Here is a 25914-nt window from a genome sequence, read left to right as displayed (position 1 = left end):
TTTTTTGGGGGGGGAGAGGGGGAGGTGTTGGTGCAGAATAGTGGCTTCTTGTGCTGCAGCCAAGCATCAATTATTTCCCTGCCACTGAATCCAAGAAGAAGTTGATCTACATGATGAAAAATAGAGATTTCTAGCAGGAGCAAGGATCAACTTCCAATGTGACTGTACCTATAGCCAAACACAAGAATCAATTATCCTAGAAAATAAATTACTAACTGGAGGTAACATGTTTTTATCCCCAAACTAGCACCGAGGCTGAGGACGCCTCTAATTGTCCCGCTGAAAATCAGTCATGTCTTTCTCTGTCTAATTGTCTTGACAAGATCTGTGTTTCATCTGGAGCAAGTGCATTTGGGAGAGCATTCAAACGATCACGGTGGGGCCAGTGGGTGTCTGCAACACAGAGAGGGTAACAGCACCCTCTGTGTGACAGTGAAGACTGGTTTATGAGAGCAAACGCCCTGGGGTTCAGCTCTGTGGGTTTTTCGGAGCTGCCAGGCTGTTATTATTGTTATTTATATTCATGTAGCATCCAGTAGCCCAAGGCACTGTGTTAAGTACTTCAGCATCTCAGCGATGACTCTGTTAATTCTCAGGCAAAGCAAATCTCCCTTTGGGCCTGGTTCAGTAGGCACAGAAGGGTCTGACTGGCTTAATAACGTGAAAAATTTCCATTTAATCACCAAGAGACCTCTCCCTCAGTAGGGTTACCTGAAAGATTGTTTTTGTGATTAAGAATTCTGTTTCTGTTTGGCAAAGCTGAATTAAAAATAGCTATTTTTCCTCCCTTCTGCCATGCTTTGACAAACATGAGAGAGAAACTCTCTTACATCTTCAGCGGAGTCTGTTTTTTGTATTCCAGAGGAAAGTGAAGCACTGGGGGTATTTTTATCCTCAGGATAATTTTAGGGATTGTGAACACAGTCTGTAGCACCATGCAGCTGTGCATCCATCAGCTCCTTTCCCTGTGCTCACCCCAGCAGAGGAGAGAAGACCTGGCTGTGACCATGTCTGACAAAGCAGAGATTAACCTCTTTGCATCCCCGCCAGGAGGCCAAGTACTGCCATGTTTGTCTTTCTGCTTGGACTCCTTTCTGTCTTTCTGACTTCTAGACAGCCAGATATTTTGACCTTGATAATAGAATGAAGGAGCACATGGAAGGAGTATGTGTGTTTTGTTGTTAAGGCACCATTCTGGTCGGTTAGTTTTTTTCTGAGCCTCCAGCCTCATGAATAAAACAAACAGTAAGAAGGCAGGGGAAGGGTAATTTTGTTTATATGTAGGCTGTTTGCCTGTGTTAATAACATGGCCTTGTAAACACCAGAAAAGGCAGCCCTTTTACAGGTGCTTACAGTGTGTCTGAGGGACCTGCACCACCATCTCAACACTAAGTGGTGGAGCTGGAACACTGCGGCTATGCCCATGTTACCATCACAAATAAGCCAAGGTCTGTTTTCTATCTCTGGAGCCATTGCAGGACTTGTTTTCCAGTCATACAGTTGAAGTTTTTTGAGAACCACTGTGTTTTAATCAACTGTTAATTCTTTGGACTAGCTTCTGTTTTGAAGGTGGAGAGAGAAGAGTGAATGATTTGTTTCAGGGTTTTCTCTTGGTGCCAGCAGTCTCCATATACTCATCTTTTCTTCTAGAATGACTAGAGGTAATGGCTTTTAGCATGCCTTATCAATCACTCTGCAGAGGACTTTGGGTGAGAGTTCTATTTAATAAGTATGGAGAAGTGGGCTGTTATCCCAGCAGAAGAGGTGGCAAGTTCACTGTAATTTCCACTGGATTACTGTAGTTGGTGTAGGAAAAGTATTAGACAATTCAAAGATATTGGTCTTACAGCAAGTTCCAATGGTATTGCTTCATCTTTTATTTGTCACTTGGTTCATAGGAGCATCAAAGTTTTTTTTGTATAGAAGAATGTCAGTTTGATTTAATAGCACATAGGCAGGGGTACTTGGAAGGAATGTAATAGCTCACATTGAGGAGTCGTGCCAGTCTAGAAGCCTCAACATTAATGCTCCTGAGCTCTGCAAAAAGATGCATCTGTATCCACATCCAAACCTTGCAGCTCACCTTCATTTCTAGACTGCCTCAGAGCAAATTCTGAGAACTTAGATTTCTTGTAGCTGAGAAGTGGGATTTTTTTAAGCTTTGATAGCTCTCTGTGAGCTCCGAATGGTACAAGAGGTACATCCAGCACAGACATGAGGGTTGCTAAGAGGACAGAGTTCCTCTGATGTTGGTATCCATTCTGTATAACTCACAGGTTTTGACTAAAGACAGAAATTTTCAAATATTTCCCCCCAAGCTCTCATCTACTGTGGAGCATCCTAAGGTATGAAATGCCCAGCAATGCCCCAAGTTCTCCTATTGCACGAGGTGCTTCCCTACATACTAGAGATAACCTCATTCACTCTGTTTATTTGTTTGTTTGAAGGATGTGTGCTTGTGGTCTCTGTGATTGAACAGCTTGCACAGTGGCACAACAGTACAGTAAAGGCAGCCGTGGAGAGACTGTGCAACTACATACCTGGTAAGTATCAAATAATGTGCCATATGTTTCATTGGTGCTGCCGTACTTCTCTGTTAATTAAAAATTCACACATTGAGACTGAAAAAGCCCTCACCACATCTCATGCGGCACCTAAAATTAACGTGGCTGAAAGATAGCCAGGTGCTTTCTGCAGGAAAGATGTAGCTGCTGCAGAGCTGGGATTTCATCCCAGAGTTACAGTGGATGGGGTTGTGTGAAGCCCAGAAGCCTGTGAGCCCCCTTTCCCCTGCTCTTTGTCTCCACTTTGTCTCTTTGTCAGCAGCTTTGCTGCATGTCCAGACACTCCTCTTCCTTGTCAATACGGGTCTTTATATCAACTGAGGAGATGAAAAGGCTTTCAATGGGGACAGGAAGCCATTATTGTAAAATCATTAAAATTATCTGAGGTTGACAGTGATGCGAATGGAAAAGTAAGTGATGAGAAAAATTTCAAAAGTGAAAGCTATTCCATATGAGCAAATGTGGACTCCCCCTTTTCTGCCTTGTATTTTATCAGCCCAAAGGAGCCTAGCTGTCCAAGCACACGTCTCTAAATAGAGAACAGTCTGAATACCAAAATAGCTTTGTGCTTCACAGACTCTTCCTACAACTGCTTAAGTAGCTAGATCTCACGTTCATTATATCGTTTTAGCTTTACGAATGCAGAAGGGTGGCTTTATGATTCTTCATTATACAGCCTTTTATATAGGCCTTCATGAATTGTATCTCTGAGAACCATATTACTATACAGACCTCAGCATCACGGAAGATGCATGCAGAATATTAATTCCTTTCTTTCCAAGACATTATTTTCTGAGATAGGATGGAGCAGGAAGGAAATTGCTGGAATTCATTCATTGACAGAATGATGCTTATCTGATCTCTATTCCATAAGTAGTATCCTTGGTGTTTTAAATTACTGGCACATCACCATGAAGTTGCAATTAGAAGCAGGGATCCTGCTGTTAAAATACAATTTTCCTCTTTAAAATATGACATGCTAGATCTACGATCATGATTCACTCCATGGACCTTGTTCAGCTGTTGTACAAGGATATTTCTTTTCAGCTGCCATTCTTTACACACATAAAATCCTATTATCCCTCTAGTTAAATCTGTATAATCCAGTTACCTTTTATGAGATGCGTGGATACACCCAATAGAAAAAAACTGACCCTGAACATGAAAGGAGTGAAAAATCCTAGGGATTGTGCAGGAGCTACAGTGTAACCCAATTTATCCTCCCCCAGGAGGTGAACCCCACATCCCAGCAGCACTCTGCAGCTTCCTCTTACTCCCTGGAACAAAAGGAGGTCTTTGGATCCTCATGAGGAGCAGCCTATTAAATCAGGCAGTGCCATTTCTGCTGAAGGAACCGTTTCATTATTTGACACATGCCTACAATTGCTTGCAAGACTGACTGTGACAAATCGATGACAATGAGGCTTTTCCTAAGGACAAAAAAGAGAATGAACGCTTTTTTTTTTTTAATGGGCCTCCTATTGTTTTACTTGCGATAAGAGGGGTTGTATCAGACTGCAGTGAAGTCACACATTGTTTAAAACCAAAAATATTTAAAGAAAAAGAGAGAAATTCAGTATCGGTCAGTCCCATTTAGTCCCATAGATTGTGCAGAAAACACAGTCATGTTCTTGTATGGAAATGTTTGCCACGGCTGTGATCAGAGAGACAATAAAGCACAGCAGCATTATGAATGAAGGCAGCTCTGGAGTAGACAGAAATGCCACATCTGGGGAAGTGAGCAGTATTTGTGAGGTACAAAATGCTGTTAGCAAGAATGCATATCTGTCTTGATTCTGCCTGTCTATCTGATAGACAAGATGTGCCCAGTTCCTTAGACGTGCTTTGAGATGGTCTGTCTCAGCACAGCCTCCGAGTCAGGCTCTGCTTCTGTAAGCCACTGCTGTGCAAACACCTTAGCTCAAGTGGAAATGGCAACGTGATTAATGCCATCTTTCCTGCAAATATTTGTCTCCTGGGTTTCAGCCAGCATTTGTGTTTCTAGGACTACGAATAGAGAAAAAATCGTGTAAGAAGAGGGCAATTAGGGGACCTCTTGCCTGAAATAGGGCAAAAGGAAACATTCTCACTTCTGGTCATGCACTTCAAAGCTTTCCTCTAAACTTAAAGTGTTTAGTTAGAATTAAGTTCTTATCTTGGCCCTGAACGCTCACCATAATTATCATCATAATCTCTCTCTCTCTCTTTTCCCCTCCTTTGTCACTTGCACAGCTTCTTCCCACCAGAGCTTTCTCTCTGCACTGTCTTGCATGTGTTCAGCAGGCAAGATGTTTGTGGGTGCCAAAACATGGGGGGTGTCCTACAAACACTGCTTATGGCTTCTGTCTGTTTTGGCATTGGCATCTTCTAAGATGACTCTGCTTGCCCAATATTTTATGTATTTGCCACTCTCACCACCCACTTTTATCCCTGCATCAGGCAGTTGGAAGCCCAACTTCCCCCGCACACCAGCAAACCAGCACACAGAAGTCCCTGCTGGGGATGAGCTGGGGAAGCAACCACCCTCTGTTGGCTGCAACAGGGAGCCAGGAGCTTCCTTCAAGGCTTGCTCCAAGATTCAGACACCAGACCGAAGGCAGCACTAGTGGTGCCTGCAATGCTTTCCCTTTAGGCGAACAAGAATCCAATCTAATTCCCAAAGACCAATTTTTAACTCATACATTTCTCCTGAAAAGCGGATAGAGAGGAATTATGGCAGAGGTGGCTAAGAGATGAAGCTAATAGCTTGATTGAAGTAAAATATATGGTATGAGAAAATCATCTACTGCAGCTACAGGAGCTGCCTGCAACACAGAGTGGGAGGTTGGTGGAGTATCACGCTTCCTTTTGGCCGTTCCCTTTTTCTCTGGGGTGAGAGCAGCCTGGCCATGGAGGTGTGAGAGAAAGCAAAGTCCTAGGAATTCTCCCAGGGAATTTGGTAGCTGCCAGTTTTGTGGGTGCAATTCTGCCTCTTGGCATCTTCCAAGGCCCAGCACTGCACCTTCTCTGCAGGGCAAGTGCAGCTCTTCCCTTGCATAAAATCTCAGAGCCACTGAGGCAGGCCAAGCAGAAGCATGAAGTCCTTCATCACTTGCTACACTCCATTTATTTCTTTTCTTTCTTCTCACAAGCCTACCTCCATTTGAGCAGCTCAAAACATGCTGTGGCATGCATGATTTCTTTCAGCTTTCACATGAGACAATATTCAGAACACTTAGCAAATGCCAGTTATCCATGCTCTCAGTCTTTCCCAACTACTTGCCTAAAGCTAGAGGAGAGCTTCACATCCCAGCCTAGGTTAGAAATTCAGGTTTCCCTTCTCTGATGCTATGCTGAAATCTCAGACGTACATGCATTTATCTCAGATAAATCAGCATTCACCTGAAGTTGCTCCTGCTGTGTTCTGACAGTTATAAAATGAGTTTCACTGATCTGAGTCACTTAAAAAATGTATGTTTTCTAGAAAAACTGCAAGGTTTCTGTTACGTCCTTGCTGAAGTGTATGGACCACACATAGCTGAACTGTAAGTACCGCTGTGTTTTCTCAAGCTTTGCTTTAGTTCATGCTTCGGAAGTATGGATGTATTATCAGACTGAAGTTCAGGGTTCTCATTCAGAAAATCACATGGTTTCTAAAGCCAGGATGCCAGCTTGGCATTTGGCACAGCTCTCTCTGAGTGAATAAATGCAGCCTGCCACCGTGACCACTTCCATGCGACATTTGCCTCTCAGATCAGGCCCACCTGATGTAATTACCTTTTGAAATTCAGCTCTTCTGGTGGAGAGAGGAATTTGAATAACTCATGTGCACGAGGCAGCCCTGACACGGTCCCACTGTGTTAATACTTGTCTCTGGCTTTCCCTTTTACCTTTAATCAAGCTTTCTAATTGTCAGCCCCTACATGCTCCCAGCCCTGACCTTGATACACGCTGCTGGGGAAGGCTGTTAGGTAATGTTGGTGATTAAAGAAATAACATGTAGGCCACTTTATGTCCTTTGAAAGTTCTTAGTTTAATTAACAGAGCTGTTGCTGCACCTTTTTCCTCCCTCGGGTTTTTATTTTTATTTTTATAACTAGCCAAGGGACTGCAAAGTGCTTACAGGACTAAGAAGTGCTATAATCCAACATTTTAATTTAATTCTTCATCAGCCCAGAAGTGCATCCCAAAAAAGAAGGAAACAGCCCTAGCACTTGTGCTTGGTGATTAAATGCTAAGGATCTTTGAAGGCTTTCTGGTTATTTTCCTGAGTTAATGACTGAAGATGTGTGCCAAATTGCATATGTATTAACTTTAACCTTTAAGTCTTTGTCAGGCTTGTGATTGATTAAAAAATGCAGCTTAACACATTTGATTCAGGTCCTGCACATCAAGTGCAGTGCTTTTTCATCATCCTGGTATCCAATTCTACATGCTGAGTAGGATGCTATGACAGAAAGTCATTTGAGTCTGACAACATGCTGAGCAGGGGCTATGGACCATGGCAAAGCATGCTGAGGTTATCTGGTAGTGCTGGGGAGATTTAGCTTCCCATGGAAATTTCTCCTGCTTCCAAATACCTAGAAGAATGTGTTGGTCTCTGTTTTAACACCATTTCCTTCAGCATAGACAGGGAAATGAATGCCGATGTGGTCTGCCATTCCTTGAGGCTGTGCAAACAGGATCCAGGACAACCCCTTTGTCATCTCTACCCTGCTCCCAAGGTGAGTTACTTTTCAACTTCTTTCAAAGCTGCAGGCTGTGGATGGCCCCTCAGGCTGGGAGCAAGCATGCAGAGGTTCCCAGGCCATGTGAGTTTTTTGGGAAAAACAACAGCATTCAGAAAGTGGACACTTTCAGGCAGTGTCTGTTTAAGCAGAAGGTACACAGCATACTGTTTGATGTATCGGCAACGTGGTTGCTGGAGAGTGGGAATAACAGGGCCAGGCTCCCTTGTGCCAGCCTGAGCCAGAGAGAAAGAATATACAAGTATCTCATTTTCTCCAGACTTTATTGTTAAGCAGACAAATAACTCCCAACCCAAAGCTCAACAGCAGTTCACCTACAGCCCCGTGTTACCACGGCACAACATGTTATCCTTCATCTCTGTGACAACATACATAGGGCCAAGCTTCCCATGCAGATGGGGGTTATTTGACTTGGCTTGGTCTGCCATGGGAGAGGGTTAAGCTAACTTGCATGGCCTTTGGCCACGGGCTGGAAACAGGCAGTTAGCAAGGCTTTGGGGATGTACTCGTTACACCATGGTAACTTAATTGCCTGTCAGACTATATTAATTCAATAAAGGTGTCTAAACAGGTATACTTGGTTTTGGGGGTAACAGCTATTGTTTTCAATGCCCATGCAGACACCCTGCACAGAAACCTGTGATCAATAATGGCTGTATGGCAATGTCAAAAAGCAAGTGATTCATTGTGGCATCTACTTTTTGGAAATATTTTCCTTGCATCTTGGTAATGTCTCACTTGATTTCTAAAGGTTGGCACAAGATGTTTTACACAGAGCCTCATCCAGTACCTGGTAAAGTCAGTGGGTTTTAATGGGTTCATCTCCAGATTGGATTTAGCTCTCCTGGTATTAAGAGCTGCAAATATACCTGCCTTCCAAGAATGACAGTATCTTTTATTTTACAAGAAGCATGTGCCCCATGTGACTATGCTCCATGATAGTCACAGTGGAGGTATCTGGGTGTGCAACCAGATCAGGGATCAGGGAAGAAGATGAGTGCAGGAGAAAAGAGGGCCCACACCTATCTATCTCTACCAGGACACTGCCCAAACGTCATCTGACCTCTTCTTTCAGAAATTCTGCATCTGAACTTGTGGAAGGGTTTATAGATCCTTCCACCTTTCCCGAGCACACCAGAGCTACCCACTGGAGGTGCTCTCTTAGTGATGGCCAGGTCTTTCCTCACTTTTGTTTGCCTCTGGCACTTTCAGCCCTGGTAGTTGCATGAATTTTTTCTTTTCCTTCACTTGCAATAGCAGCGGAGGCCCTGTCAGTGACTGTGGGGCCTCATAGTTTGCTGTTTTATTTTAATTAGGAGTGCTGAAGGTGGAGGTGAGAGGCCGTCAGGCTTGCCAGTGTTGCAAAGCACCCAGAGGACAGCTGTGGGAGTGGTGGCTGCATTTTCACCACAGTACAAGCCCCAGACACAGATTTTCATGTGGGCTTCCTTTCCAAAGTGAAGGAATAAAGAGTAGAGACCAACCCGCGCCTGGCTTCTCTATTAAAGAAAATGATTACTGTGCTCAGACTTCAACCTCCATTTTAGCACCTCTTGTATCACAGACAGCACAGGGAGATGGGAGGAGAAGAGCGCTGCCCCAGATTCATGCTCAAGTGGTTGATAAATTGCCCACAGTAGCTCTGTGACAAGTCGTACTGAGTGAAGATGAATTATGGGTGAAAAAAATTAATATACGGTTAGAGACAGAGATGCATAAAATGCAGTTTACCTCACATTTGCTCCTGCGGTTTGTAATTTGATCGATCACTTCAGTTATATGAGCCTGCAAATGTTGGCTCAGTCCCCTGCCAAGTGTTTGGACAAGACTTAAATACTAATGACTATTTTGTTCGACCGTATCGATTTTCAGGTACTTCGTTTATTCATTTAGACTTTTGGATGCACATTTTCCCAGAATTATTATTGTGTTTGTACTGGCAAAGAGACTGATATATAAAAGCAGAATGGTTTGCCCTTACAAACCCGTATGATGTATTTTTCATTGTCTTTAAGTGGCATATATCAGTACAGAGCTGCTTTTTCAGTCAGTCGTTTTTGCTCATTCTCTGTAAGGTTGCTGTAGTGAGATCATGTGTACCAAAGAAGAGCCAAGGCTTCAGAGACCCAGCAGGTTACCTGCACGATTTAAGTGTGGCACACCAAGTATATGCAATATGCTCTATATTACATATTTTCCCTGTCTCTGACAAACTACTCAAAATCAATATGCTTTGTGGCTTAACATATATCAGCACAGGACAGATCTAATGTTGGCTCCAGTACAGCCAATGGCTACAGTTATCCAAGCTACCTGGCTTAGGATGACTAGATATTGCTTTAGGAAAACAAATTTGTTGGCAGACATTCTGCACCGAGGCTCATGGCAAGGGTGCATAAGAAATCACCACAAGAAAATGACAGAAATAGGACAAGGGGTTCAGGCTGCTGAGCTCCTTTTCCAGCTCTTGGGAGAGAGCAGGTTTGCAGGAGGTTCATCTCAGTCTCAATCTCGGATGTTTTAAGCCAGTCAGCCTGTTCAGTTAAATGGAAATACTTTAATTGATTTTATTGGGCCAAAATAATGGCTTGACTTCAGGACTGGCATCCTGCTGCCACCAATCTCTTTAACAATCACTGTTGGAAGGAGCATTTACTGTTATTTCTGCCTTTTGGAGGACCTATTCTGCTCCTCATCACTTCTCTGTTCCATGTTATTAGAGGCCTTCTGGCTGCAGGCTTCAGCTTAATTGCAACTAGCAGGATTTTACTGGGAGTCATCTTGTATGAGCAAAGATACATGTATTTATGCTAATGTCATTTTATCTTACCAAAGTAAGCTTCATAGGCACAAGCACTGATGCTGGCTCCCGTCCCTGATACCATCAAGCCTTTCACTGACTTTGTGTGAAACCAGAACCGCGTTCTTCATGGATATTACAGTGGGAACTCTTAGGAATGAGCCTGGACTTGCCTGAGTGCTGTGGTTGAGATTCTGGATGGCATAAACTGACTGAACGTTTTGATCATGCGTATGGAAATGTTGAGTCCTGGCCTGAGCCACTGATTGCTCACCTGAGGCAAGCACTGAGTCAGCCATGGGAGCACAGGTGAAGGCGATTCAGCTGTGTGATGAAGGGTGGAGCCTGGCTGCACCTCTCCTAGACCCATTGAAGGGCTGACTGCCAGTGGGGAAGGGTCTCTTGTTGGAGGACCCTTGTTTTGGAGTTTTTCTGTGAGCCTAGGACATGGGTGAGCATTTCATTTTTGATTATGTCTTTCCACCACGGTGATCTTTCTAACTACGAGACCTGTAAAATACCAGCCTAACTACACTGCTCTGCTAACTGTACATTTGTTGTTTGTGCATCATGTTACAGAGCAAGCGCACCAGTGTTAACAAAAGTGTTATTTCTAGAGAACAAGGACTAAAACTAAGGTGTTTCACACAGTTGAATGTGTGCCTCTGGAATCCTTAGGGGACAGCCTGAGCAAATTTGACCCAATGAAGCAAAGCTATGAGAGTCCAAGTCCAAAAGAATGAAGTGGAGTAAAATAGAACCCAGAGTCCTTGCCCAGGGAGAAGAAAGAACCAAGCCAAGCCTGGCATGTTTTAGAGCAGGGCTTGCAGGGAAGGTCCCTATTTTGGGCCCAGAGCATGTATCGTATGGTTTGGCTGTCCTGTGTGCTCCTCGTGATTCCCCTAAGGACTTTACTTTGCACCTGTGGGTCTCCACCTGTAATACTGTGTCCCAGCCCCCAGTGCCCCCAGCACAAAAAGGATACAGAGCTATTGGAGCAGGTCCAGAAGAGAGGGCCGGTGTCGGTAGGCCTCTCCTATTAAGAAAGGCTGAGGGAGCTGGGCTTATTCAGTTTAGAGAAGAGAAGGCTCTAGGGAGACCTTCCAGTACTTGAAGGGAACTTATAAGCAGGAGGGGGAGTGACTTTTTACATGATCTGATAGTGATAGAACAAAGGGCAATGGTTTTAAAGTAAGTGAGTTTTAGGTTAGGAAGAAATTTTCTAGTCAGATGGCAGTGAGGCATTGGCGAAGGATGCCCAGAGAAGCTGTAGATGCCTCATGCCTGGGAGGAGTTCAAGACCAGGTTAGCTGGGGCCCTGGGCAGCCTGATCTGATGGGTGGCCCTGTCTATGGCAGGAGGTTGGTTGCTCGTGCACTGCTGCTGTGAGCAAGAAAGGGTCCTCCTCTCCTGCTCAGCAGAAGAGGACTGACAAATCTTACCTTGTTGGAAATTCTTCATGTGTCATATGCAAATTTAAAGCCATTTTGCTCATCTAAACCTTGAGATATTATATTGGAGAAATAATAGCACTTGGAAACATAAGCAGTATGCAGATGCAAGATGCATGTTTGGTTTAGAACTTGCCCAGTGGGAAGAGAACAGGAAATGTTATCTTGGTTCCTTCCTAGCATCTCTCATTTATTGTTTGCAACGTGTCCAGATTTTTATGAGATTATCAACACAAATGCATAATATATGCAAGTATCTATATATGTAAACACGTAGACACCTCTGTTCCTTGTTTCTTGTTCTTATTCTTCCTTATCTCTTTATATTAACTACAAATTTTTGAGCCTTGAATCTCTCAATTAATTTGCTTTGACTGCCTCAATCAATTACAACGAGATGCTAAATTTTATCCCCAGTAAAAAATGTTGATAACAATTCATTGAAATGCAATTATATGCTGCTTTAATATCCCAAGCTGGTATATGCACTGTTCAGGAAGGTGCTGTGACTTAAGGGATACTTTCTGCCTTTTTCCAAACACGTTAGTACTTCAGGCTGGGCATTGTCAGAACAATTTGTTCTTACTAACCATGTTGATCAGAAGCAAGGTACTAATGTACTCGTTACATACCAGTGGGATTTCTCTTTCCATGTGAAACATTTTCAAAAGTAGATTTAAATACATATAATTCTATATAAAAATAATATGTATAGTATATAATAGATACATATATTATGAGTGTGGACTTCAGGCATCCCCAGCGCGTTTATATTTAAGCAGTCATGAAAGCCCATGGAACAGAAGCAGTTATTTCTTCTGAAAGAGGGCAAATGAGCAATATTTTCAGCCTTGCTTGAGGTCAATTATTTCCAGAATAAAGAGCTAGCCTTCCTAGAATCCAAATAGAAGACTTACCTTTGAGTTATTATTCTCTCCTTTGCATGTTCCCACATGCCAACTATTCCCCTGCTGGCAAGTATAGCCCCCAGATGTACAACATCAAATGTTGCCTTTATGCCTGGCACAGTATGTCAGACTGGCATTGCAAATCTATTCCCTGACCATCTAATGAATGGTTTGTTTTTCTGCAGAGCTCGTGGAGCAGTCAGTGCTCTGCAGCTCACGTGCTGCATTCAGGATATGAATCTCAGCTCTTAAACTGATCTGGACTTTCTCTCAGGAAATAAATGATGCCCTGGGGCAAAATAAATGAACTCTCGCCACTGGAGCTTCATATGGGGTGATCAGATAATTGATTGTTCATCCAATAAAAAGTAGCTGATGATGATGATGACCTACATCATTTTTGTGCTATGACTGATATTAAAAAAAAAAAAAAAAGTTTAAAATGGGAAAGAAAAATTTGTAATTTACTATGATGCTGATCTGTTTGGTTTTTTTGTGTGTGTTTTGTTCTTACTCTCCTAGGTGGGGTTGAGTGCTGCAATACGGAAAGCAAAAAGGATTTTGAAGAATTCCAAGGACCTGGTAAGATATTGGTGGTGTTGTGGTGTTTTACAATGTATTTGCTTACTGGGAGTGAGTCCTCACTCACTTTGCCCAGTCGTGAGCCATCTTGATCATCATAGAGTTGGATGGCTGAATCACTCCTACCATGCTCCTCAAGTGAGACTAGAAAGAACAGAGAAATAACAGAAACAAAATGTGAAATAAAGGGAGAACAGATAAAACCTAATGGAAAATGCAGACTAGTTGAGTAGGGATAATTGTTGATATCTAACCAAGATATTCATGGAGCAGCTGACATCATAGTGCAGATCCACACTGGAATACCTGCTTTACCTGCTGTAAAAAGTACAATAGTATAGATACTTTGTTTAGATTTTTTACAGGGCAGGGATTTCCCCACTCATCCTTTCCCTGTGCCCTTCCTCCTAGAGATGTTCTTCCTTCAAACTTCTTGATTTATTTATCATTGCTGGGCCTCAGCTCCTCCTTGTCTCATGCATCCTCCATATCCCTAGCCATCCCTGCTTTGCCCTTGTAGACGTGTAGGAGGAAGCCTCATGAACGAAGTTGCTGTCTCAGAGCACAGAGAGTACCCTTGGGGGTTGTCTGAAATTCAAGCAAAAGCCTAAATGCAAATTCTGCTTGTTTTTTTTTTGTTTTTTTTTTTTTTTCCCTTTATGTCCCTCTTAAGTTGAAAGCTGGGGTTGGAAATCTTCCACCTCCACCAGTTTTCAGATTTACAGTGGATCTCTACTCAGTTGCAGAGAAGGGAAGGGTAGCTTTTATTCTGCTGGGTTCACTTATGAGCTCAGCCATGGAGTTTGCTTCCAGTTGTCTTCAGGCATTTAATTCAGAGCAAATGTTTTTGCTGTTTGTGAAGAAATTATTGATATTGCTTCTTCCTGAACCCTCACTGTGATGCTACTCTCAAAAGTGAAAATGAAGGTGCCTAATTAGCCTTTGGGCAATTGCCAAATTGTGAAGCCAGGGAAATAAACAATGCGCTGGAGAGATGGGTCTCAGCTCCTACAGAACAGCAACCAGCAGGATCTTATTCATTTTCCTCCCTATTCAGTGCTGTTCTCCTGATAGCCTGAGATTTCCTCTCAAATTACATGCAATACCCAATTCCCTTCCCAGGGTGCAAGCCCACAGTCTAATGCTTGCAGAAAGACTCTCTGAGTGAAGGAGGTCCTCTCTGTTAGACTGAGCTCCAGAGGAGCAGGTGTGGGATGGAGAGGGATTGATGAGCAACTGCTGTCTCTTAGGATGCAGAGCTCTTTACCTCCCTTGCATGGGCTTTACAAACTGAAATGAGGAGTCTGATCCTTTTATTTCTTTTCCTCCTGTTTGCACATCACGATGTGTCCCTTGTGTGGCAAGCCATACCTGACCTCCACAGAACATGGCATGTCCTTTTGAGGTCTCCAAAGTAGGTTGGCATGGTTGGCAACAGTCCTCGGTGCAGTGGGGTCTCTTTCCAATGTATCAGTGCTCTACCATGAATTCAAATCGGCTACACAAAGCTCCTGTACCTCCTCATCCTCCATCACTATGCCCTTGGCTTCTTTCAGCCCTGAATTGCCTGTTCATCAATGAAAAGGGCACTTAGGAACTACCCTGGCTAAGAGCAGCAAGACCCCGTTATACCTGGCTTTCTCCAGTCAGTGGATTTCTAAGCCTGCACGAGGCCATATCAAATTAAAACAAGTATCACCTCAGTGGTTGCACTTTGGCAGTTATATCTAGTGTGTGTCTTGTAATGATACTTTAAGAAAAACATATTAAAGGCAGAAAACTAATAATAGCAACACTTCTAGGGGCATAACAGGACCTCTTTAAAGTTTTGACCTATGTTGGAGGGAGACAGCAAGTTATCTTTTTTTCCTCATAGCCACCATTTTGGGTGCCTTTGCTTTGTGGTGTGTTCGGAGAAAGAACTCCCCAGCCTTCTGGAGAGGTTCTTGCATGTTAACTGCCCCCATCTTGGCTCAGCTACTGTGCATGACTGAGTATAAGACAGAGGTGATTAAAGCTGGTGCTAAGGAGATTGCAAGGTCTGCCTGGCTGACAGGGGATTGTATTTACTGAGCATTTCTTAGGGTTGCTGTGGGTTTGGGAAAAAGAGCAGGTATCTTCCAGATGTGGAAATGTGGTGAAAAATACTAAACCCAAAATATCGAGTAAGCTTCTCCATTCACTAAATGTAGTAAGCCATCTGTGAGCAACTCATTTAAACCCAGCACCAACAAACATCAGGGGCTTTTTCTTTGTTTTCATAAAACCAATTAAAATAATTACTGGAATGTCATTATGGAACGCTAACAAGCCATGAATTAAATATTATTGGTTGTTATGAGCATTTCTAGCACTAACTTTTCTTATGAATGGCGAGGCATCTTTGAGTAACAGCAGAAGAAAAAATTACTTCAGCAGAAGAGAGTTGTGCCTTTAGTATTTAATGAGAGTAAGCTGTATGTGTGCAATCTAGTAGCCACTACATGTTGCCTATAACTCACATCCCTGCAGCAGGAGAAGCAGAAAGCCACAGAAAGGAGACAGAGGGCTGCAAGGTAGAGCAGGGCACGAACCAGTCTCCTGCCCACTAACTGCTGCAATCATGGCATGGCTCTGCTGGGAAGATGCCTGCAATTCCAACCAGAGCTGAGCAGTGTGCTGGGGCTGCAGGCCTGCCTTCTTTTGAAGCTCATGAAGCTCCAGTGGGCAGCACTTTTCACAACGAGCTGAGAAAAATGCAGGAAAGGTTTTATTCTATTTGCAGCAAATGATAAACTTTAAATGAAGTCTGAAAGCAGAATAAAAGAAGACCTGCTTTATTAACTTATTTCTTGGAAAATTTTGTCTTTCTGGCACAGTTTGGACTCCGGGTGCCTTAACTTCAAAGGCTTTGCGTGCTGTGATTTAGGCTGAAGTAAGAAGCCAACAGCTTAGATGAAGACAGCACAAATCTTAGCACAATGGAAAGTTTTCAGAGCCTCCAGTGCTTTTGCAGGCAGCATTGAGATTAGTCCCACATGGAGGAGGTGGGGAGAATGTTGTATTTTTTTTTTTTTTAATCCTTTCCAGGAAGCTGTACAGAGGTCTGCAAAGCTTTTGGTCCCCAGTGCAATGCCAGCTTTGCCATATGAGTCTGACAGAACTGGGGAGAGTTAGCTGGGGATTTTTTTTGTTAGTTTTTTTGCAGGTTTCTTGTTTCTTGGCTCCCTAATTTTTCTCCTTTTGTTTCTTTGATTTCTCTGTGGTGTCCATCAGAGAGTGCATTGTCACTGCCCTACTTCCAGCGCTGCAAAGCTTCTACAAGCACAGCACAACTTTTTTTTTTCCATCTTCTGCTCCTGCTGGTGGTGCAAGCATTACCTACTGTCTTTACACTGGGGGCTTCCTCATCTCTTCAGTACTCCCTTCCCTCCATGTTGAAATCCTAGCTGTGACTTTCTGCTGAGGATGGCCTCTGCTCTTACTGCTGTGTAGCTTGTCTCCATTGCACCTTGCAATGCCCTAGCCCAAAGCAAAAGCCTGCCTTCACAAGAGCTGTGGGGCAGTGCCCAACACACTGATGAAACCCTGCCTCACTGCCCTTCAGCAACCTCTAGGAGTTGCAGAATCACAGAATGGCCAGGGTTGGAAGGGACCTCAAGGATCATGAATCTCCAACCCCCTGCCACATGCAGGGCCACCAACCTCCCCATTTAATACCAGACCAGGCTGCCCAGGGCCCCATCCAACCTGGCCTTGAACACCTCCAGGGATGGGGCATCCACAGCCTCTTTGGGCAGCTGTTCCAGCACCTCACCACTCTCATAGTAAAGAACTTCCTCCTGACATCCAACCTAAATCTTCCCTCCCTCAACTTAAAACCATTTCCCCTCATTCTGGGAGTTCTCCATCACTCAGAGCTTTGCATGCTATGGTTGCTGCCCTTTGTGGTGATTAATAGCTATTTCTTGTCCTCTCCCAAGGTGTACACAGTACTTACCTTCTGTTTTATGTGAGGTTGGGGGCTGTAATCTCATTAGTGAGAGGCTATCTTACTTTTCTTCTGTGTAAGTAAAGTGTGTAACATGAGGGAGTTGGTCCAAGGACAGAGGAGCTATAGCAAAGCTCCCCACCAAGTGTGCAGAAGTCACCTTTTTAGCCTGCAGTGTGCGTTGCTTTCACTAGTTCTGTGCTAAGTACAAGATACTGTCGTGTTTATTCGAGATGAGAATAGGTGATCTTACAAAGAGTGGAAAAAAAAATAACTTTGGTGCATGACAGGAGGCAGTTTGATGAGAGCTTCTTCCTTCCTTTCAATTTTACAGCTCTCTGAAAGTAAATGTATTTGGTTTAGAAAATGTTCAGTTGTAATCCCCAAGTTGACTGCTGCGTCAGGTCTAAATCCTCAAATCCTCTGGCATGTGGCATCTTTAATGGAGTTGTTGGTGTTTTCAGATGCTGGTGGGCAGAAAATACATGGTTTAGCTCTGGACTTGACTGACACAGTGTCTCTATGAACTAATGTATTCATCTTTTTTCATTTTCTTGCCCTCCAGAAAAGGACCATGGGGTTCCCAAATGTATGTGCGTTTCCTCTTCTGGCGGACCTGTGTGAGAGGATTAAATAGTATGTATAAAGTTTTCAGCCCTTCCCCAGAAACAGAGTGTGGTACATCTGTTTCTTTCAAAGGAGAAAAATAATCCTCACCTTTTAACAAATCTCCCTGTACTTCACTGCTGTTTCTTTCCTTCCTAAAACCACTGCCCAGGCAGTGCGCGTGGAAGCTGCGTAGAGTTTTCAGGTGGGTGAGATTGCTCGGAGGGATGCCTGTGCTTTTGCAGTACTTAAAATATTTGTGTGCATTCAGCAGGTCCAAGAGGACAAACGTGCTCTGTCACAGAACGGAGCTCTCTGCTACACAGTGGTATGACACCTTAGGAGGTGCTGGCTTTTTCCTGAGATTTCTGGAGTCCCAGAGACATCTCCATTGTGTTGCTCAGTGCCAAAACCCATATTCTGCCAGGCTTCAGGCAAACTAGGGATATGTGAAGAATAGGAACGAAGCAGTGCTTGCAAGTGTAGGAAACTCGCTAAGTATTTAAGAAAACTGGGTGGTTAATGGACAGGAAGAACAGCTTAGCGTCATTGCTAACTTTGAGGCAGAGCCTTGAAAGGCTGAGGATATTAGACAGGTCATTTCTTCAGAATCTGACTTTTACCCAATAAAATAAACATGTGTTTGTGTATCTACAACTTGGTATGGAAACTGCAAGTCTCTAGGCTAAACGTAACAGAAGATGTGGTGTAAAGTCTTCTGGGATGCTCATGAGAATGAGTACATGCCATTTGTTTTTGAGAGAGGAAGAAGGTTTCCACCAGCTAAGACTCCATTCTGCAGCTCTTCTGCAGGTAGAATATTGCTGCCACTATTTCCTGTCTGGCAGATTTATAAGATGTGCCACGCTGAGTGTGGTGTTCACTTCCAAAAGTGATAGTTACTTCTACCACTGATGTGGTGCCCCAGTTTGTGCTGGAGGCTGAGGGTTTGCTATTGCAGTCTCACGCTAGTCCCTCAGTCAGCAGATATTGAAGGAGGTCAGAATTTGCTCCTGTAGGCAGAGTCACTTTGAAATACAAGCAGAGAACTAAAATTGAGCATGGATCTGCAAACAACATGCCAGCTGTTTTCTGTTCTGAACGCTACACTTCTCCTTCTGAATAGGTTTCCTTTCTTATGTTAACGCTGCATTTGTTGTTTTTGTTTTTCATAGTGTCCTAGGAAGTAAACTGCCTTTTGAAGATTTTGATGGAGATAAATTTAGTACTTTCCCAGTAAGCAAAACCTTTCCTTCGGTACAATAATCCCTTAATACTGAGAACGTCAGTGGGTTTCGTCACGCTTTCGGCAGAGCCTTATTAATTCATGTGAGAATGGTATAGAAGGGAAGCAGAGAAAAAGTTTGTTGTAAAAGACTTGTTTGCTTCTGGATGAAATCACAGTCATTCATTTATGGCAGCTGATGCAGATGCACACGTGGAGCTGTGCTCCCAGCAGAAGCAAATTGCTCTGCTGCTAAGTGGTCTGTTTACTGAATTTAGAAGAGGTAAAGGACCAACACGTTAAGAAAAAAAAAAATAATGCCCAGCTTATTTCTTCACCAAAGTGTGCAAGGTGTCATTTATTAAAGCTCAGTAAAAGCCGCCCTGAAATGCAACTCATTTACTGGGCTTTATTCCTGCACTTGGTGTTAGATTCTCATTTTAGATATTTTAAGTTAAAAGCACCAGAGTAACGAGTGTTCTATCTGCGTGTTCCTCCTGCCTTGTAGACGCTGAGGGGCTATCACTGGCGCGGCAGAGACTGTGATGACAAAAACACCACCGTGTACCCTGGCAGACGGTAAAGCTTTTAATTATTTCAGATAATTTAGTTGCTTGTAACAATTGTGGCTCTGTAAAGGACAAGCTCCATATTTGTTTTTAGGCAATCTGTGAGAGGGCACAGCGTTTCTCATTGCCTTTGAGTGAGGTGCCCTTCCGCGCAGGAAGGAAATTCTAATTATTTTACATTCTTCATGGAAAATAGCACAAAGCTTCTGATTTCCTCCCCTTCTTTCCCTTATTTTCTGTAACACTGTATAACCCTTTCTAATTCTGTTTTAGTCCTGATAACTGGGATGCGAAAAGCGACTCTAACTGCAATGGCATATGGGTAAGTAAATGAAGTTACATCTTAGAATTCCCTCCTGATTGCTTTTTCTCTTTTTTTTTTTTCTCCTCCTTTTGAAATAGTCCATAAATGTTGGGGTTTTACTATTCTGGTTTATTAACTGGTTTGGATTATTCCGTTTCTTTACTTCCTCAAATAAAATTGCATTTATTAAAAAACAAGGGAACACAGAGGAAGCAGTTATGAGTGTTTGTTTATTGATGATTATGATTATTTAAATTATAGCTATTATAATTAATTGAAATGTACGTAAACTTATTAGAATAATTTAGTGCAAGGTGTCATTATTACCATGCAGTGCTTCCGGCAGGCAAACATTCAAGACCTAAATTCTAAGCTTCCATTTTGTGTTACCATTTTTCGAGCACTGGATAGAGACGTTCATCTGCCCTTTCCCTCCTTTAACAGGGCCTGGATCCAAAAGATGGAATTCCCTACGAGGAAAAGTTCTGCAAAGGTGAGGCTTTAAAGCTGGTACAAGGAACAATGTCTATTTTGTGTTCATTTTGTATTTTAGTGTTTTTCTAATCATTGTCAATGTAGGGGGATGACAGTTCTCCCCTGTCTTCATGAGCAAGGCAAAATGGTGCATGTTCTTTTTCCTTTTTTGTAATCATGTAGATGTTGCTCTGCAAGCCTTGCTCTCCATGCTCTGCCTCCTTACTCTATAAGGAGGGCTTTACGTGCTGGGAGCATTTCATGCCATTAACCAAGTGTGTTAATTAGGTGCGGACTCTCAGGGGGTGGTGCTGCTGGGAGACTCGGCTGGCGCTCATTTCCACATCCCACCTGAGTGGATGACTGTCACGCAGATGTCCGCGGTGAGAAACTGCACCTGGCCTGCCAAAATCACTGCTTGCTTTCCCCCTGCTTTTGTAATGTGTCCTGGATTGTTTTCCCTCATCTGTGGCATACGTGTAATAGGACAGGGGGCTCCAGTGCGCAGATTCTGTAGCTTGTTGCACAAATACGTCTGCAGGCATGTAGGGATCACCAGGGGTTTGCACTGGACTTGTCCTAAAGGGAACAGTTTCTGTAATGAGTGCAGAGCATCACTAGCACACTGATATCTGTCTTTAGGCAGCGCTTCTATTTTTTTTAACAGACATATAATTCACGTAGCTCTGAATTACACCGAGATTCAGCTCTTGCAGGTCACTAATTTGAATGAGACAACAGGAGAAAAGGTCATCTAAGCAAGCAGTAATTAGAAGGGGGGGATAAATTTGCAGGCATGCTCCTGTCCTTCGTTGCTGTGTGCTTCCACAAGCTGCTGCAGCTCCCTGGCCTGTGTCACGTCCTCTGCACATCTCCTCCATCCCTGCAGATCTCCCACTACTCCTCCACTGACCTCTGTGCAATATGAAAAATTTCTGGAGAACCACCTTTGTCCTGAAACTTCTGCAGTTATTGTGCTTTTGTAGGTCCGTAGGTCTGAGAGTTCCATGCGTTTTTCCCTCTTCTGCTCCCAGAGCTGAGCTGATTTAAATGTTGCCAATTAGCTGTTGTTTTTCTTTGTTAAACGTTTATGAGCAATTATTAGATGAATGACACTGATGACAAAGTTGATGATGAGCATAATAAATTAGCACTAATGGTAATTGAGATTATCTTGTCTAATAAAGATGGTAATAACACTGATGGTGATGATGATTCTGGCAGTAACGCTGGTGGCAGAGCTATGCAGGCAAGAACAGTTTTAGACTACGTCAGCATTTTATTGCTACTGACATGAGGGTTTAGAAAGTGTTTCTCTGCTAGCTAGATGGCATGCTGAGGCACAAGTATCAGGGCCTGGTGCTGGAGTGCAGATGATGTTCAGGTTGCCTGTTGTTACTGTCTGGTGCCTGTGGAGCAACTTGCGTGGTCCTCTCTATGTAAAGTAGAGAATTGATGTTCTCAGAACTGAACTCCAGCTCCATGATGTGCTGGAAAGAGCAAGGGCTGGTTGGAAAGGGAGAAATGGTTCTTCTCCCATAGAGTCACTCACTGCCTCAAGTTGTATCGGGGGAGACTTAGACTGCAGATCAGGAAGAATTTATTCATGGAAGGGAGTGGTCAGGCACTGGAATGGGCTGTCCAGAGAGGTGGTGAAATCCCCATCCCTGGAGGTGTTTATGAGACATGTGGATGTGGTGCTTAGGGACGTGGCTTAGTGGTGGAACTGGTTGTGTTTTGAGATGGTTGGACCTGGTGATCTTATGGGTCTTTTCCAACATAAATGATTCCATTATTCTAAGTCAGAGCATGAGCCCTGCACTGGGGGAACAAGGACGAAGGCACATTCACTCTGGCCTTTCATAGTCATTCCATTCACCCATAGTGTAGGAAATAAAAGGAATTAAGGGATTGCTGGAACTGAAGAAGCTAAATACAACCGTATTCAAGCATTTCTACTGAACAAACATACAACAGATATATTGATGCAGAGATAGAGTTCAGTGCTGTGAACTAACAAGTGTTTAAACACTAGCAGTGCTAAAATGTTTAATTAGCAGCTACCCCTAACTAAGGAAAGTGTCACCTGTGAATGAAATTACTAGTAAAAAACACTTGGAGCTAATTCAGAAGTTGATGCTGCTTATCCCTCTTTGTTGCTGCCTATTCCTCTTTCTTGCCTTTCTACATCTTACTCTGTCTGTATGTAGAAAGCCTGTAGCAGCAGCTTACCTTGCTTCGGGGTCAAGAAAGTGCAATATGTTTCTTGAGAAATAGTGTTACATCCTGTTGGTAAATGTCCTTCCTGTGTAGGTCTAATTACGAAGTGAAAAACAGTCATTTTGAGCTTTTAAAAGTTCTGGATGTTTCTGCAAAGGGAGAGAAGAATAAAAGCATGTGTAGTTGCATGCTACCTGAGAACTTTGCAGAGAGATACCTGACCAAGAAATATCCCTTCTTTCCTCTCATCTTCCTTTCCTCGTCTCTCTCTCCCTCTTTCAAATGCAAAAATGAAAAGGTTAAAACAGTAGGCCATGTTTCTCCATTCCTGTAAAAGCCAAAAAATAGCAGTGTGCTCTGGGGCTGGTCACAATATGCATTTCATGGCCAGCAGGCACTTTCTTTATGCTCTCTTCCTTGTGAAGAATTTCTGAGCACACCTAGGGCTGGTTCTGTGACTAGAGAGGGTGCAGAGGGTCTAAATCGTGCTCTCACAGAACCATCCATAATTTTGGGACCACAGCAAGAAGAACCTGACATCTGGGCTCTGCAAGGAGGGGAAAGTGCATTGACTTTGTCTACCTGCTGCCAATCTTAAGGCATTTCACTCAGATTCTGACAAAATTTCTTTGATAGGACATGTTGGAAAATTAGTTGATAAAATGGTTTCTTTTGTAGTCAATAGTAGAGGGAGTTCAAAGCTTTAATTTCCATTTCAATGGTGATTCAGTCCTCTACATAGAATTCCAAGTAGGGCTTTTCCCCCCCAAGAGTTTTACTACTTTCCAAGGAAAACGTTATGTGCCTCTTAACTCAAATTCACGAAATTCAGTTTTTTATTACCTCACCAATTTTCTGTATTTTACATATTTATTTTGTATGCTTTATATATTTAATGTATTTCATATTTATCCTTACATGTGTTCGCATACACATATGCAAGGGTAAAGTAAAATTTACACTTTAACAACTCTGTGGGCCCTCTTGTTAATCAGCACCACATCAGCAGCAGCTGTTAATTCCTGCGTTAGAGCTAATTATGTGGGGAAATAATTTTAGAGGAGAGGTGCTGAGAATTCAGTTAAGAGGCTCGGCAGCTCTGGTGCTTTGTCTGATTATGCTACCATGCCAAGGAGCAGCAAAGTTGAGTGAGGAAAGAATGAGAATATTAAAGAGAAACTTCTACACTGAGGTGGGCTCAGATTGTCATTCAGATCATTGGATGACCAGCAGAGGGTGGCCAGAAGATGAGCACCTGGTTTAGGCTGAACAATTTGGAATTCAGATCCTTGCTCTATCTTCTCAAAGACTGCTGCTGGGAAGCAGCTGTATGAGAAGATGTTATATATTGGACTTTGTATTTCTCCGTCCAGCTGGGAAGTTATAGTCATGTTTTGTGGATGTTCCTCCCACTAAATTCATTGTGGAAGGTGTCCATTGAAAGCTTCTGCTCAGATAAGCACGTTATTTCTAATCCCTAAGCACCCCAAGTAGAAGAATTACAGGAAAGGAGTTATTCAACTGTACAAAGGATTATTTTGGCTTCCTTCTTGTCAACCGGTCTTAGGTCTGCCAGCCCTTTCTCCTTTCTTCAGCAAGAACGGAGCTGAACGTTCATTCCTTAGACATAAAAATTCTGACACTAAAAATTAAGTGTAATGCAGCAGGCCTGCTTTTCATGAGGTTTAACAAAGCAGAAGGAACACTGTTGGTTTTGTCTGAGGTGGATGTTTTTTCGTGGAATTTTAATGTTCAAAACACTGGTGTGTCTAGCCATGGATATTGCACTCCTGCTGCTCTGTCCATCTGCTTGTAATTGACTTCCAAATAGCTACTAAATGCAGCATTTTTCTGTTATATGTCTGGGATAGGAGCTCACTTTTAAATCTCATTTCAGAAAACATTTTATCTGGAGATAAAAGCAGTCTATTTACAAAGGAGCTGGAGTTATCCTCTCTAGGAAGATGAATTTAAAAGCTCTTGAATCTCTATTTCATGCTAAATAAAGACGAAAATAAATCCCTCATCCATCTATCTGTAGTTCAGTAAATGTCTATTTGCCCACAAACGCAGTATCTTTGCATATCTCGTTTAAGTAACAAGCTACTGCTGCATATTTCCAACGAAAATATAAAAAGCAACATTTCTTTACATTTGAGTTCAGGAACATTTACCCTCTCACTTTTTTTTTTTTTTTTTTTTTTTTCAGCCCCAATAGAAATAACAGCAATTTGATCTGTGAAAATCTTATTCAAAACATGTTCTAGCTTCTCTGTAAATCTGGTGAGTTGCAGCCAAGTTTCTCCCAGCTAGCATTAAAATTACATGCTGTATTTTGGAGAAATAAGGTGATAATGTTTCTAATTTCACATTTATAGCCCTTGCAACTTTGCATGCCACTCATGATTCATGAAAAGATGGGATGTTTCCTCCTCAGGAGCTCTAAGCTTATTTTCATAATAAGAACATTGTCTCAGGTGTGTAGTGCTGTCAAGAGGAACTTTACACTGCTAAAATGACTATAAAAACAAATACCTGATTTTCCTTCAGATAAAGGGGTACTTCAGCACTTTCACAACTTCTGCATCTAAATAGCTCTGTTATCATTAAGTTTCTGGTGCCCTTTTGTGGTCTGATTTTGAAAATATCTTGCCTTAGCAACACTGAGCATTCTTCCATTTAATTTGAATTTTAATTAAAAATCTGAATGATTTTGTCCAGCATGGCTCAGTGTGTCTTTAGCATCAGCCTTGGCTTTGCAGTGCAAGAGGAAGAGGAGGGTTTGGGGAGGTATGCTTCAAGCTAAGACACATCTAGGAGGTGTAAAGGTTCCTTTGAATCAAGACCCATCTAGGGCATTTGAGACTAAAATACAGCATTTGAAGCTAGCATGGAATAACTTTCTAATCATTCTCTGCTAAAATCTGGCACATAGGCTGAAGCATGGTTTCTCAGCCAGAATAGGCTGAGTGAATGGTATTTAAACAGGGCTGTGCTGAGAGGAGTTTTAAGCTAAAAGTCAATGTAGATCCAACTCTACTGTGGGCCACATTTGCATCTGAGACTAAGCAAAAGGCAGTCTGTTAGGCTGTGCTTTCCAAATTGCAGCTCTGCAAGTTCAAGGTCTAGCATTCATCTGAAATTAACTGCTCATCTCCACCTTTCAGTCCTGAAACATCTTCAAAAGTCTGACTTAAATACTTTGCTGGAGCGATGTCAATGCCAAACCTATCTACAGTTTTCAAATGCAGCTATAATTCTGGGCTCAAATGTTCCTTTCCAGAGCAATTTGCAACTTAATTAGATTCTGGCTAATTCATATTTAAGCTAAGATTGCAGGGGAAAAACAGTTAAAAATTATTAAGGGCTTTGTCCAATGAAAACATTATTCTGGAGTGATAGTATGAAAAAATGGTAGACAGAAAAATACAGAAAAATGTCTTGGTTATAGAAAAATACATTTGGACTCTATACGGTGTATGATGTGTTTGATAAAAAATCATATCTATAGCTT

The 25914-nt window shown here is 42.6% G+C and overlaps 1 protein-coding gene across 5 annotated transcripts in view; it reads left to right on the top strand.

Moving 5' to 3' along the window:
- The window catches only part of AOAH (acyloxyacyl hydrolase), a 65300-nt gene that overhangs the window by 8402 nt on the left and 30984 nt on the right, over positions 1–25914 (top strand). For all 5 annotated transcript variants that reach the window (XM_042888578.1, XM_042888579.1, XM_042888576.1 and 2 more), the window contains 10 exons: positions 2448–2543; positions 6028–6088; positions 7168–7267; positions 12973–13032; positions 17568–17638; positions 18784–18844; positions 19342–19412; positions 19676–19724; positions 20151–20199; positions 20469–20563. In XM_042888578.1, the coding sequence (XP_042744512.1) occupies positions 2448–2543; positions 6028–6088; positions 7168–7267; positions 12973–13032; positions 17568–17638; positions 18784–18844; positions 19342–19412; positions 19676–19724; positions 20151–20199; positions 20469–20563 (713 nt within the window). The remainder of the gene's footprint in view (positions 1–2447; positions 2544–6027; positions 6089–7167; positions 7268–12972; positions 13033–17567; positions 17639–18783; positions 18845–19341; positions 19413–19675; positions 19725–20150; positions 20200–20468; positions 20564–25914) is intronic.

Source organism: Lagopus leucura, unplaced genomic scaffold (genome assembly GCF_019238085.1).
Source record: "Lagopus leucura isolate 7727_CA_CO unplaced genomic scaffold, USGS_WTPT01 Super-Scaffold_100157, whole genome shotgun sequence".
In the NCBI taxonomy this organism is placed as follows: domain Eukaryota; kingdom Metazoa; phylum Chordata; class Aves; order Galliformes; family Phasianidae; genus Lagopus; species Lagopus leucura.
The sequence above is the reverse complement of the archived record's forward strand: the minus strand, read 5'-3'. Positions and strand labels throughout refer to the sequence as shown.